The 14,553-nt window shown below is 37.7% G+C and overlaps 1 protein-coding gene across 1 annotated transcript; it reads right to left on the bottom strand.

Moving 5' to 3' along the window:
- Positions 1-3,456: 3,456 nt before the first annotated feature.
- Positions 3,457-11,060, bottom strand: vgll4a (vestigial-like family member 4a). Its single transcript, XM_053318420.1, has 6 exons — positions 10,940-11,060; positions 10,293-10,462; positions 7,732-7,894; positions 6,570-6,795; positions 6,172-6,286; positions 3,457-5,879 (listed from the first exon to the last, which is right to left on the bottom strand). The coding sequence occupies exons 2-6, from the start codon at positions 10,372-10,374 to the stop codon at positions 5,680-5,682; spliced, it is 786 nt and encodes a 261-aa protein (XP_053174395.1). The 5' UTR covers positions 10,375-10,462; positions 10,940-11,060; the 3' UTR covers positions 3,457-5,679.
- Between the last annotated feature and the right edge of the window lie 3,493 nt (positions 11,061-14,553).

Here is a 14,553-nt window from a genome sequence, read left to right as displayed (position 1 = left end):
AGAAATGTATTAATAGGATCCTGCCAAATCAATGTAACATGCACGTCACAAATGCGGGCCTTATCCAGAAGGAGTTGTCTTAACTGACGGAAGGAGGAAGTGAGGAAAAGGAAGAGAGCGATTGGTAGAGTGTGTCCATGGTGGTGTGCAGCTGAAAACTGACGTTGAGATGGCCTGACAGGGTCTGTTTCTGTTCATTGGAAGACTGTTATCCAGAGTGACCGTGTTGTCTTCCCTTTCCTCCACAAAGGTTATGCCATTGCCAGCAGTCCACATGACACAATGAATGAGCCACAATTGCCTGAGCCACAGACGCTCATCAGGTCAGTCTTAAAGTACCCACCGCCCTACACCCAATCACTACATTTGAGAGTCATTTATGGGCACATCAGTGTTGGATCTCAACGTTTCCCGGCTTGTTTGCGACCTATAGTGAGGCTGTGGCTGCATTTTAAAAAATGACGTGCTTGGTAATCGGGTGTGTTGGGCTGTCAGCTCAGGGTGCATGATCTTGCCAGCATGACTCAAGTCTGCCCGTGAGCTGCTTCCTGTGCCTGTGCATCTACTCCAGTTGCCTGTATGATCTATTTTAGATTATTTTGCCCAAGGATGTGTGTGCATCCTCACAGCAGAGAGCCAAAGAATGAGGAAGAAGAGGAGGGGGAATAGATAATGTTCAAATAATCTACAGGCAATCATGCAAATTCCCCAGACGTTGTGCACTCGGGGATGCTGTGGATAGGGGTGCAGCCTTGCATTCTATTCAGGCACAACAAATTCGGAATTATGCAAACGAAAGAATGAGATCTCTATCAGCCAATTGTGCAGGCTAGTAGCCATCGTGTGCGACACTGCAAGGGACACTTTTCCCATTTAGCCCGTAGTAAAATCATGCATTTATCCAATTGGATTAATTAAAACTCCATACCGTGTCCAGAGTGCACTGTGTTAAACCGTTTTCATTGGTTCATCCATTTTACGTAACCAACAGAGGAAAATGGAGAAGACAGTGTTCAACATATGTGTTTCTTGACCGTGTCTAAAATCAGCATCCCATCCTGTTATAGCAATAACCTGAGGAAGTGACTCAGAGACCAGTCCTCCATCGCAACCACAGATGTCATGCTCCTTGTGGCCTTCACACACTGAAGGGGCCAAGCTGAGTTTGGCGTGACCCTGATGTGTCATCTTGATTTAGACACTATTTTCGTGTCGGCCACCAATGTGGCCTGAGATCTGCGTGCGTGCATGTGGCCGTCTGTGTGTGAGTATATCCACGATTGGTTTTGCGCAAGCAGAAAAATGTGGATCCCCTCACCATAATCCCACAAGAGCAGGTTTCCTTGGAAGGCATGGTGCAGCAGAAGCAGGGACATTGTGGTTGGTGAATGACTGGGTCTAATCTCGTGATGGCAGTGGTCTGTTGGAGGGGCTTTTGAGCAGATTTGAGCCTGAGGGGTGAGAGTAACAACAACCAAAAAGAAAGAAAAGAAAGATCTTTCCCTTCTAGTTCAAAGATTTGCCTTATGAATGGTGCTCAGCAAATTCAAATTAGCCAAACTGAAGTGGAGGTATACTCATTTACATTTTCATTCAGCCTATAAGGATTCTATTTATAGCTTAAATTTTAACAGTGGATATGCTAATCCTACCCCATGTTTCCAATACATGCATCTACAAAGAAATGTTAAAAAAGATCATTCAAACCAGGAGCCAGGAGATTCAGAGTCGTGTGGAGTAATATCTACAATGCCTTCTGCTCTCTCCATGAAAGCAACATCTTGTTACCTATATATGATTTTACATGCAAAGTACATTTTCACATTACTAAGAGACACATTGAAGAAATGCTGCATCCATATCAATCTTCCCTGAATGATGAAGCTCATGTCTTTGTTTGATCTCCAGGGACTGGAGAATTTTGGGTGAGGGCTGTTTAGTGGTTTAACACCGCCATCTGCTGGTCGGAAAAGAGAAGTCAGCTAATCTACAATCCAGCTCCTGCCATGTCTGAATTATCTGTCATATTACCCCATTTCCATTAGAACATAATAATGTGGATGTTAAAATGCTTTCCCTATGAGGTCAATGCTTAAATCTGAATCGAGAAACACTGAGTCATCAATCATAATCTCTCCTTTTCTGACTTTAAAAGTAATGGATTTTCCCAGCAGCAATTATCCAGTCTTTAGTTACCATGACACCAAATCAACCAAACAGCATCTATGGCCAACTGAGTCCAAAGAGCCTTCAACTGTGCTGTCTGGGGGAAGACGCCAGCTGCTTGTCGAGAACACGATAACTTGGCCGTGCAAGCTGTCTCTCTCTCTCTCTCTCTCTCTCTCCCTCTCTCTCACACACACACACACACACACACACACACAGTTGCTAAGTAGAAAAGGAAAGGCATTAAATATACCTTTCTCAACATGCTTTGAGTTTTTCACTGGAAAACTGATGAATACGTGTTTTGAAACTGGAAGGACAAAGACACAGGGACAAGAGAGCGACTCGTCATTATATCTAAAAAAGCAACAGTTCCTAAAGCATGTTTTATAAAAAATGTTTTCCAGCATACACTTCTGTTTATTTTCTACTGACAACTGGGACAAGTGAGTTACAGCTGCTGTCTTGATTGTCAATGCTGTAGACTCTACAGACCCCCAGGACGATAGATAAAGAAAGGAAGGTCAACAAAGTGAGGCAAAACAAGATCCATCCTCATACTACCCACCTTTTCTTTGTTACAGCCTTTTTCCAAGCCTACAGGAGAGAGTATTTGATGCTCTAAGACAGGACTGTGGGTAAAGGAACAAACACTGTAAAGATCCACATAATGTTTAGAAATTAGCAGAAATAACATTTTATACACAAAGATCAATGAATGTACTTGTAGGTATAATCACAGACTTAGCTTCTACGGTTTACTGTAATAAAGCATTTGTCATCAGCTTGTCCCTCTAAAACAAAGTCTGGTTAACATTGAGAAATCTTTTTTTTTCAGTGGCAGCATTTGTCCAATGAAAACAGTGAGCCTGATTGCTTGGTTCAGAAAGGTTCTCTAATCAGTGTAACCACCTCCTTATTGACTTGAGTGTCTACAACACTGAGAAGTCTATGTAGCGTTTCTATCAATACATTCCTATTTGAGAGAGAGGCATAAACCTGCTCTACACATTTCATAAATAACCAGTTTTACTTGAAGTTCAACACTATATTGTCATCATACTCCAATAATTATAGACTCACTACCTCTCGCTACGCTTGAACTAAAGTAAGATGCCTATTTCATTTACATGGAGAGAAAAAACAGATTTTTGTTGACTTGAATTTGACTATGTGAAAAATATGGGAGGAAATGAGATTGATTGTGACAGCAAGTTTAAAAATATGCAACAAAAACTACATACATATATTATTTGCTCTTATGACAGCAGTAAGTCAGTTTATTTTTTTAAAGGGGATGACAAGAAAACAGCCTATGCAAAGGTAGGCATTTGTATCTTTATTTGGAAGAAATTAAGTACAAAACAGTGGTGCTTTCTTCCAGAGAAATAAGGACATAAGTATACAAATGTTGCTTTTTTTCCCTCTATGTGGTTGACACATGGAGCAGGTACTTTCTGCAAACAGTCTTTGAGATACAGATAATCTAAATATAGCAATTAAATAACAATGGACTAATACCCCAAACATATTACTGAAAAACCTACTTGTGTCAAACAAGTAGATCCCATGATAAGCCCTAAATCCCACTATGGTACACGCAGAAAGCTAAACAAACTCTTTAAACTGTTAGCACAGAGGTCTTTCTGAAACTGCACCAAGAAAGTCTTTGATCAAAAGACTGTTGTGTTCCTGCACTTATTCATTATCTGACAAATGTGGGAAAATAATCAACTTTTAGAAAGATGAAATGCATGGTTAGAAGATAATGAACCTCCATGCTACATATGAGTACACTACTCTTAATAGAAACAAAACATCTATGATCATTCCGCGCGGCGCAATGATAGTCTTATATGAGTAAAATAAAATATAAAGACAGGATAGTGTATGTAACAATTTTAAAACTGTAGAATATTAATACAAATGTTTGTTTTCACAGACAATTGAAATTTTAAAAAATCTGAATTTACAATACCATATCTTAATCAGTGTTGACAAATAGGTTACACTACTATAAGTAGAGAATTTCAAAAGGGTGAGAAATTAATTTAAACAAAACTCAACTGCATAAAATACTTTGTGACTCACTTACATCTTTTCTCCATGATAAGGAAGATTTTTGCAGCTCACACAATGACGTGACCTGGATTTAAACTCACAAAAAATTGTAACAGTACTTGCTAAACACAACTGAAGTGACAGTCATGGTGGATGTTGATACCTACTCGTGAATTAAGGACACCCATATTGCATTAAATTCTTAGTTTTAAACAAAATCAACTGCTTTGTCATTGAATCGATGGAGACGTCTCATTGCCGTTCTCATGAGAAACAAATCAAAGTTAGAATTCTGTTGTCCCTACGTTTTACCAAAAGTCAACATGAAACTAACGTGTTCAGAATAAATAAAGGCATTGCTAATAGACTGTGCTACAGAGGGTGAGATTTAGCTGTATTCAGTCATGTATAGGCAATAGCATCCAGCTCCATAGAATAACAAAGCAATGTAGCCTATTAAACTGCATTCAGACAACCTTGCCAGAGGCTGTGATTTGTAGATGGATGCTAAGTTATACACCTACATATAGTAATGAAAACCAGATACAAAAAATATATTGAGTACGACTGTACCAGCAGTGAGTATTTCTAAAATGTTACAGATAAAAAATAAATTCTGAGTAAATATATAGTATAGAATAAAGGTTTGTAATAGAATCCAGCTATTTGAAACATGCTTCCTAGTTAGAGAGATATCTACTATGATTGATATTAGTTTACTAAGTAATCAGCCACAGTGAGCATACAGAAGGGAAACTAAAATTATTTAGTTAACAGTGGATACGTCCAGTTCAGGATTAGATTAATTTTAGTGTTTCAGAAAGCAGAGAGGAACCAGAGCCTTAATTGCATTATCACAATTTCAAAAGTCGCATTTTTTTAAACACAGGTAACCTGCTACCTAAATGGTCAGAAATGTAATAGTGCAAATGAGACCTGGAATTCCTTTTCAAGTAATATAAGATTTAAAAGCAGTGTGATTTTAAAACAAAAACAATAAGAAGGTTAGCACTTAGTGAGAAAACCACTTCTATGGCTTGTATGCTGATGGAAAAGGCAGGGAATTTCTTTGGCTATCAAGGTAGGTGAAAGGCAGGTAAAGCAGAACATGAGCTCCTAAACAACTGACCACTGTGTGAATCTCATTATCAATGCAACATAAAATCTATGATTGTACAGTTTCCACAGCCAACATTGTCAACCCAACTATGCAAGATTTCTTTTCTCTTCAGGAGAGACACTTTGCCAATTTTAGAGTCCAAATCTGAGTTGAGTTTTCTGATAAATGGTTTACCTCGAGGTCCACAAATGAACAGGCTAAGTGAGCATCATATGTCTTATATTGTTCTTGGCTAAAGGAAGTTGATGCTTGGCAAGAAAAAGACGGTGGACAATCTCCACTCTCATATATGAACACCAAGGAAGTGATTGTAATGTTTACTCCCCTCAGCTTTATGGATCTGCCTCTGGGGTTTGATGACCCCCACCTTTGGCCTTGATTTGGAGCCAAGCATCTCCCAGTGCCTTGGCAAAATGGTCATCCACTGAACCAGTGATGGACACAGAGTTGGACACAGACTCCGCTTCTTTGTAGTTTTTCCCAAGGCTGCGACGGAAGTGCTCCTCAATCACAGGATCACAGACTGTATTAGCTAAAATAACATTGTGTGGGGAACAGGAGAGAAAAACACGAGTTAAACATACAAACATGTACTAACATGTAATACATAAAACATCACAGCTACAATTACTGATTCCCTTTGTTGCAGAGTTAGATGAAAATATATATGACATATGTTCTTCTGGTCTTAGAAGTATGTTCATTCTCACAACATGTATTTCATTCCCTTTCATCTGAAATGTTTCATTAACAAAACAATACTGCAGAGAGGGAAACAAATATACATATAGATAAAGTTTACACAATGTGTGTAACAAGCTTACCATTGGTCTTCCTCTCATCAGCAGGTGGGCTGGGAGAGCAGCCATTCATGTGGCAGTGGGATAGGTTACAATTGCGGTTGCTCGCAGGGGCACAAGTAATAACTGAGGGGCGATTCTATAGGTGGAAAAAAAACAACACTCAGCAAACACTCACAATAATATGTAAGGGTTAGTAAAAAACAAAAAAGAATCCTCACAGATCTGCACCATTACATTTGAGCTGGCTATCAAATTTATTGTGGTCTTATCCTGACCACCATGATACTCTGTAAAGCTGCAATTTAAAAAACAAATCCCCTAGAGAAAGAGAACAGATGTTTTCACTAATCTGTTACACTTTAGTGTCTTTTAATTATATTTTTTTGTCACTGTGAACATCTGATCTAAGTATGACATACCTGCTGCCGCTCTACAGGCCCGCCTATGACAGACCTCTCTCTGCCCCCAACTCCAATGTCCAGGCTGCTTTTGGTCAGAGCCAGAGGCTGATCTACAGCATAGCCAGAGATTGAAGCATACAGGTGGTTTCCATGGAGACCATTAGACGAGGATGTAATGTGCTCCACAGGACTGTGACTCAGGCTCCAGTGCTCATTACGGTTGTCTCCAGCAGAGGGACGGGCCCTTGATAAAGAGAGCACAAATTTAACATATGCCACAAACACTTTCATCTTTCTTCATGGACAATTTAAATCTAATTTGCCGTCAGAAGCTTATGAACAAGGTGGATAAATGACAGTGCACAGCTGTTCATTTGCATTCCTGACTTGGAAAGATATATCGATTGTCATGTCTTCTCTCATTTCTTATGACTGCCAAGACGCCCACATTTTGACACCCTCCATTCAGGAGAGGACTGCTAAATAAAAATAAAAAAACTAACCTGCTATTCAACATGTATAATATATACACTAATCTGTTTAGGGCAGAGGTTTTTTAAATGATGAGATGTTGAAGGGGGAGTGTAGTGAGAGAGATGTGAAGCAAAGATGCTCCATGAGATGAAATGGACATGGTCAGGGTCTGAAAATAACAGCAATTTATTGGAATTTGGTAGTTGAATAGTTTTACGTTTGAATATTGCAGTGAATACGTATGTTTGGGTTTGGAGAAATGAGAAATATGATTCCATAGAAGTTACCTCTAATACGGAAACATAATATTTGTAAGATTATCTATCATAAGCATTTCTATTAGCCAGACAAAATAAACAAACCAACTTTGAGATATAATTTTCAAGCTCTAGGCACAAATGTGAGTTTTAGTGTGGCCTTCACTACAGTAATGTCAACTAAATATTTTGTTTTAACCACTGTGGCAAAAGGACTGTCTCACAAAATTAAGCATTAAGTTGATGTACAAATAAAGGAAACATCTGGCAGTTCAGGCTTCATAATAATGTATCTTTTGGTACAATCATTTAAAAAAAAACCATTCTTTGAACTGCATGTAGCTGCATAACACTCATCATGTGGATCAAAGATGAATAAATCTACACCACAAAAAACTAAATGAGTTTGACCAAAAGCATCAAGACTGGTGCAGGATAATAACACTTACAGCTGAGTGGCAAACAATCTGCTCATTTTGGTCATGTGGTCATCATCACAGTTGATTCGGTCTTCCATTTGTTCTTCGCCATACTTCCGCTTGCTTGGGCAGTGTGCAGGAGGCCCGCTCATGTTGGACATGGCAGTGGGCAGGGAGGGCATCCTGGACTCATCTGTGGGAAAGAAATCAGCACAAATAATCGACTTTAATTTAGGTTAAAGCCTCAGAGTAGGTACATGACTCTACACTGCAAATCAACTACTATTGTTTGATGTGTCTACATTTAGCATCGTCATGGCCTTGGAAAACTTAGCAACAGGACTTTTGAGGCTAGCTTGTGTTGTCCTTAAAACCATAACTATGATCCAGTGCTTAGTAGAAAGTCTCTCTACACTGTTAGTGAGAACCATCATTGGTACAATTTTAATCGCCTATACAGGGCAAAGCAGAATAATGTTCAATTAAGTACATTTTACTCAGTCCTAAAAATCATAGCTTGCATGCCTGTGGTCCCAAAGGAGAAAATTTGGGACTGTGCTGGATGAATATCAAAAAATGTAGACAGTGGTTATTCCACAATCGCAAATTATGACTTTCACACTCTGCCAGGTTATGAGATATCATGCATTTTATTACACTACATGTCATCCAAAGCATTAAAAAGGAAAAGGCTACTAAATCCTGATCCAGATTACCCTTTTGACTTTCTTAATATGGAAAGACTTTTTTAACAGTCTCCAGAGATGACATTGATTTATTGGTATCAATTGGCCAACAGACAAGCAACTCATTCACCTCTGAAACAAAATCAACTCTTAACTAGAAATACCAGTCTGCAGTGGTATGCCTCCACCAACCAGTGGGGTAGTGGAGTGGAGCAGTTTACATCTATGTCTATCCAGATACAATATTTGTAGTGACGAACTTTGAAAGGAATTTAATAATATTTTTTTTAAAACATAAGAGAGTATGAATTCTTGAGTTATGGCCAAAAATGTGTTTTGTGAGGGTAAAGTGACCCTGATCTTTGATCACAAAATTATCACCAGTTCATCCCTGAGTCCAAGTAGACATTTGTGCCAGATGTAATGATATTGCCTCGAGTTCCTGAGATATCAATGCAGGGATGTCAAACATGTTGTCAATTCTAGTAAAGTTATAATATATGTATTATTGATTATGTGTAGGTCATTATGCAATGGTTTTACTGGTCTGGCCAACTTGAGCTCAAATTGGTTTGTATGTGGCCCCTGAACTAAAATGAGTTTGACACCCCTGCTGTGACGGGACAGACGGATGAATGAACGTACAGCCCAGAGGCATAAAAACTGAGAAAATTGTTTGTGCATATACAACAACACACAGTGTCATTGTCAAGTTCCTGGGCACAACTTTTTACTTTATGCTTATAACTGATTTGGATACATTTGCCTCCCTCATGTGCACAAATACTGTTGAAGTATAGGTTCTCTATCTTTTTAAGTCTGTCTTAAAACTACTTAACTACTTAAAATTAGTCAGGTGCCCATATGAACACTCAAATAGGTTTTCCTCAATAATCAATGTAATGTAATCAATCATTGTGTTCATACTGACAATTGAATCCTCTTCAAATGTGCTTTTAAATGTAAGAGATGGGGGACAAAATCCACAGTGTGTCAACACAGGCATTTTGTTTTAAAAATACATTTAAAAGTTTATCTGAAACCCCCTGTAACACATTTCGAATTAACCATTTTGAATTAATGAATGAATAAATGGTTTCTTTTTGGGAGGTTGGGGGTCCCTTAATAAATGTATCCATCATAAAATCTCCCACAACAAGATATTGTTTTTTGCCTCAGGGCAACAATGTGCTGTAAAGATACTGAAACGCCAAGGTTTTCTATAGTACATTTGTCAAGTGGAAAAAAGTTATCTTTCCAATCCAATCGCTGGCACTGTGTCACATGTAACTGAAAAGACTGCTCCACACCACTTCTGCCCTCTTGTGATATAAATTATATCATTTTTAATTTGAAAAAAAAAAGTGAGATCTAAAAACATAAAATTGACCATACATTTACCTAAAAGTTATGTTTATTCATCATTATGTTAAACACTTACCAGTTTCAGCTATGCTAACCTAACCCTTACATACTGTTGAGGGTCAAATTTGTCCCATTTTTACAGTTTATTAAAACCGCCAAAATTGACATTTTTTAAATATTCTATAAAATGTACTTCTGGGCGATATACAATGATGTCTCCCCCCCCATAAATAAATATAATACACTCAGTTTGCTCTTACAGCTTCATTAAGGATTAATCAGACATTCATTAATAACTAATGACAAATTTATGAAGGTGAATTAGAGCAGAGACTAATCATAAGTCAGAATATGAACAGTATGAAAGACGTAGAGCTCAGTACGGTAAATGGTAAAAGTTAATGTCAGTCGCACATCAAAAAGGAGTTTGTTGGTAGTTCAGAAAACCCGCAACTAACGTGTCAATTTTAGGTTACACACAGTTTAAAATAAAACACAGACTACGGACACATTTCAACAAGAAAACTATGCCAAACTAACCTTCATAGTGCAGTCTCCCGATGTTATTGTTCATCTTGTCCAGGAACTGAGAGTTCAACAGGTCCATTCTAGTGAACAGCATTTACACGGACAGGCTAAATGCTAACATGGATGTTAGCAAGTGATACCGACGAAGAGAACAACCGAGCTTCTGTCCTGTAAGGCGAGATCTGGAAGGGGGGGGGGGCAACCAGATAGTAATCACACATGTAAATACGGCAAACACATGAGGTAGAATATAATGGAAATGGGTAGTGCTCTTTTAAAGTAGTACCGAAATGTATCCTGAAAGCTGACGTTAACGATACGGAGGATAGCAGTGCCGATAACAACTAGCTTCACCGTTTGACTAGCTTAGCTTATCCAAATTAAGTAACTACATACGCTTCAGGAGAGTCAAGACTGTGATAGTGTCAATTTATCATGAGTTATTACTGTAATAAACCACTTTACACGTATTGTGGAAGTAGTTAGCTAGTCATTATCATGTTTGCAGAGGTACCACACTAGCTAGCTAACTTTAGCTACTTTGTCTTTGACACAAACTCACGTTAGCCATTAACAGCTAGTCGCCAACTTTGTATCTTACAACAAGAAAAGAAAAAAACCCTGAATAAACCTTGAAATAAACCTCGGTGGCAACTTACGTTCAGTTAGTTTATGTCCAACAGAAAAAAAACCAAAAGTCAGGATCACAGTCAGTCACTTCATCGACAGTAATTTTCTAGCTTTACAGCCACAACAACAACATGGCTAGTCCAGCTTGCCTTCACACACTGTCCCACCGCAGCAGCCTACAGACAAAAGAGTGGTGTGCGGCCCTAGTGGAGACGAGGAGAATAGGGGAGAAGTTCCCGTGTGTGTGGATCTCTGCTCTAAACTGTCCACTTTTTTACCAAAGAAAGTTGTTTTTTTTTAGTATGGTATACATGCTGTAAACCGCCGTGAAACAGAAGCTTGCCAGACTTTATTTAGTCACAGAGCAACAGAGAGGAGGTTGAAATACAAAAGTGTAAAATAGCCTACAAGAAAGGTTTGACACCAACTCTACCTGCTAGACAAAACAGACCTTTTTTACTTCAAAATAACGTAAAAAAAGTGAATACACTGTACTTTTATTCATTGACAGAGTATAAATCACACCAGATTATACAACTCAAAACAACCCTCTAAACCCTGTAGCTGATGCACCTCTTTGAATATGCAAATGTACAAATTTGACTTGTGAAAAAATCAAGAAAAATCAAAAATTAGCATTCAAAAACGTTGTATTCTTCATATTCTATAAAATAGTCATTGTGAATGTCTTTTAAAAGAGCAGTCATTCCACAAATAAACCAATTTAGTAGACCTATATAAAATATAATCTGTTGACGATTTATCCAATCTGTTTTTAAGAATTTGCCCTTCGTCTTCTGGAAGCTTTCCCCATGCTTTTACATTGCAGAATATTTTTTCTCATTGCAGAGAAACACTTTGGTAAGTATAATTTTAAAGAGTTTCCTCTTAAATCACACATATTATTCCACAAGTAGATTGCAGCAGATTAAAGGATGGGTTCACAATTTTTCAAGTCTGTCTTAAAACAACAGTCAGGTGCCCAAATTAACACTGAAATAGGTTCTTCTTACCATAACCATTCCTCCGATTCATACTGGCCATTAGAAGATCCCTTCATAATGCACTTACAATGTTAGTGAAGGGGGGCAAAATCCACAAGCCTCATATATGCGCAAATGTACTTGAAAGTTTATCTGAAGTTAATATGAAGCTTCAGCTGTCCAGATGAGTCAAATGAAGTAGATATCTTTCAAAGTGACAGTCTTTTTAGTGCCATAGTGCCTCATTTTGTTACTCTATTTCCAACACAGCTCAACAAGGAAACACTTTCAGAGGAAACACAAAGAGGGAATTTTATGCTAAAAAGTAAATGTAAAATGTAAATGTGGCAGATATCTACTTGATATGACTGATTCAGACAGGTGAATCTAAACCAAAATCCATAAAAGGGATTTGATGTTAGTTCAGTGCCTCTCAATGTGGCTACTTAGATTTTTTTTTAAATAACACAATCTTTAGAAATATACACAAGGACAGACAATGTATTTATGAAACTGTTTCTGTAACTGTAAACAGGATGCAAAGAAGTGAAGAGTGAAAAGAGGTTACTTACATTATATAGAGAATGATTAAATAACTTGATATAAGCTTCAGATAAACTTATAAATGCATTTTTGCACAAAATGTGAACACACTGTGCATTTGAGGCCCCCATCACTTACATCACTTACATTGTAAGCACATTTGAAGGGGATTTTTTAAAAGCATATAAGGGTATATACAGAAGGAATAGTTACAGTGAAGAAAACCTCTTTCACTGTTCATATAGACACCTAACCGTTGCTTTAAGACAGGCTTGAAAAATTGTGACCTATATTTTTAAATGATGCAAATAAGTTTGCTCTGTCAATTAAGCATCTGTGATGATGTTCATTATGTTTTTGCATTTTTGACTGCCTCTGTTGTCATTTTAAGTGCATTAATCATCCATCTATGGCACTCATAGATTGGCAGAATAATATGCCATTCTCCCTTTAATGCATAAGTATATTTTTGTATGTGCAGGGAAATATCACAATGCTAGCAGCTAATCAGCATCCTGCCTGCAGCATAGAGACCTCCATCACTGCAGCTGCACTGTTGAGTCATCTCATCGACAGACATCTGACAGGAGAGGCTGGAGAGTGGAGGTTTGTCTTGTTCACTACATCACTTCTACCAGCTGGTGGCACCCCAGCAGCCATGCATAACATTAGTGCATGCTGCAGCCTTTCTATAGCCCATACCCAAGTAATAATTTCACAAACTCTCCTTATTATTTTTGTCTCATGACCAATGTTCAAAAAGAAAATTGGACAAACAGATCTAATTTTTATGGATTGTTAGTCAGGATAGGCTTGCAACCCATCTTTACTCTACACTGTACTGCATATGAAGTAAAGGTTGTCACCGTAAGGTTCAATTTGAGGTCCAATGTTTTGGCTTTTTATCTATATGCTTCAACTTGGCCAAATCATCCAATGTAACAATGTCTCTTTTTTCATGGATGACACACATAGACACCTTGCCTTGAGACCTGGTGACCCAAGGAGCCTAGCTGCTGTTATAGATAGTCACATTGATATCAACTGTAGGATGGCACAACATTTTCATTCCTTCTTTTTATTGATTTTTTTTCCTCTTTTACCATCTTTCTCTTTCATCATCCTTCTGTGTTCCCTCTGCTTTTTTTTTGCATCTTTTGTCCTCTTGTTCGTTTGCCCTCGCTGTTCAGCTATCTGTTGCTAACAGATCCTTAACTGAGAAAAAAACACAACAAAAAACCCTTTGACTTCATAAAAGATGCTGTACATTCACAATAGACAGAGATACTGACAGTAAAATTACAATGCAAAAAATCAGAGTCATAATATTAACTTCAAACATGCAAGCTATGATTACAGCTGGAGTTTGTCACATTACTTCACTATTCATCTGACGCTCAGCTTTGACAAAATATTGCTATTATTATTTTTCAGTTTTATTCAATCATTTATTCGCAAATTCCCTTTTCCATCCCATTTGCTACGAACAGAGGAGATTGCTCCAAATTTGTGATGTTCCAGGATTATACATAAAAAGACAATTAAAAAAATCTACCTGATAACTAAATTTACTTTTAAAAACATATTATTCAAGTGCAGCCTGTGGCCTGTGTGTCTGTCAGTTCAGTTTAAATCACCTGATGGCTGAATGAGTGTATATAAAGATCAGTCATGAACCGCTTGAGCAGATTTCAAGAGCAAGAACAAACCTGTCAGCTTGTTGAGTAATATTTAGTGTATGATTGTTTGGAAGAAAAAGAAAAAGAAATAAGGATTTGAATGCCTCTATAGTAAAATCTATAAATCCTAACATTTTTCTCTGTCAAGGTCCGATGTTTGTGTATAATTAATTTGAACTATGTAGCCCCTTCACTAGATTTACACTAGATTCACACTGACCTCTGAGAACTGCAAGTTATTGATTTATTGATCTGTTTCCTGGCCCTTTTTAAAATATCCATCTGTTGTCTGTGTTGGCAACATCATAGTCTGTGAGCTAATTCCTACTATATTCCTTGTATATAGACCAATTAAAACAGCCTATTCATTTATTTTCATTCATTATGAGTAGCAGTGATATTGTTTTATTGTTTTATATTATTTTCTTCATCATACAA

This window comes from Scomber japonicus, chromosome 4 (genome assembly GCF_027409825.1).
Source record: "Scomber japonicus isolate fScoJap1 chromosome 4, fScoJap1.pri, whole genome shotgun sequence".
In the NCBI taxonomy this organism is placed as follows: Eukaryota; Metazoa; Chordata; class Actinopteri; order Scombriformes; family Scombridae; genus Scomber; species Scomber japonicus.
This window is presented reverse-complemented; position numbering and strand designations above follow the sequence as displayed.

Excerpts from the sequence above, each read along its gene's own strand:
- vgll4a (XM_053318420.1), bottom strand. The coding sequence starts at position 10,374 with ATGCTGTTCACTAGAATGGACCTGTTGAACTCTCAGTTCCTGGACAAG. Across the intron at positions 7,895-10,292 it reads CGGGAGACTGCACTATGAAG|ATGAGTCCAGGATGCCCTCC; the intron begins GTTAGTTTGGCA and ends TCTTTCCCACAG. Across the intron at positions 6,796-7,731 it reads AGATTGTTTGCCACTCAGCT|GGCCCGTCCCTCTGCTGGAG; the intron begins GTAAGTGTTATT and ends CTCTTTATCAAG.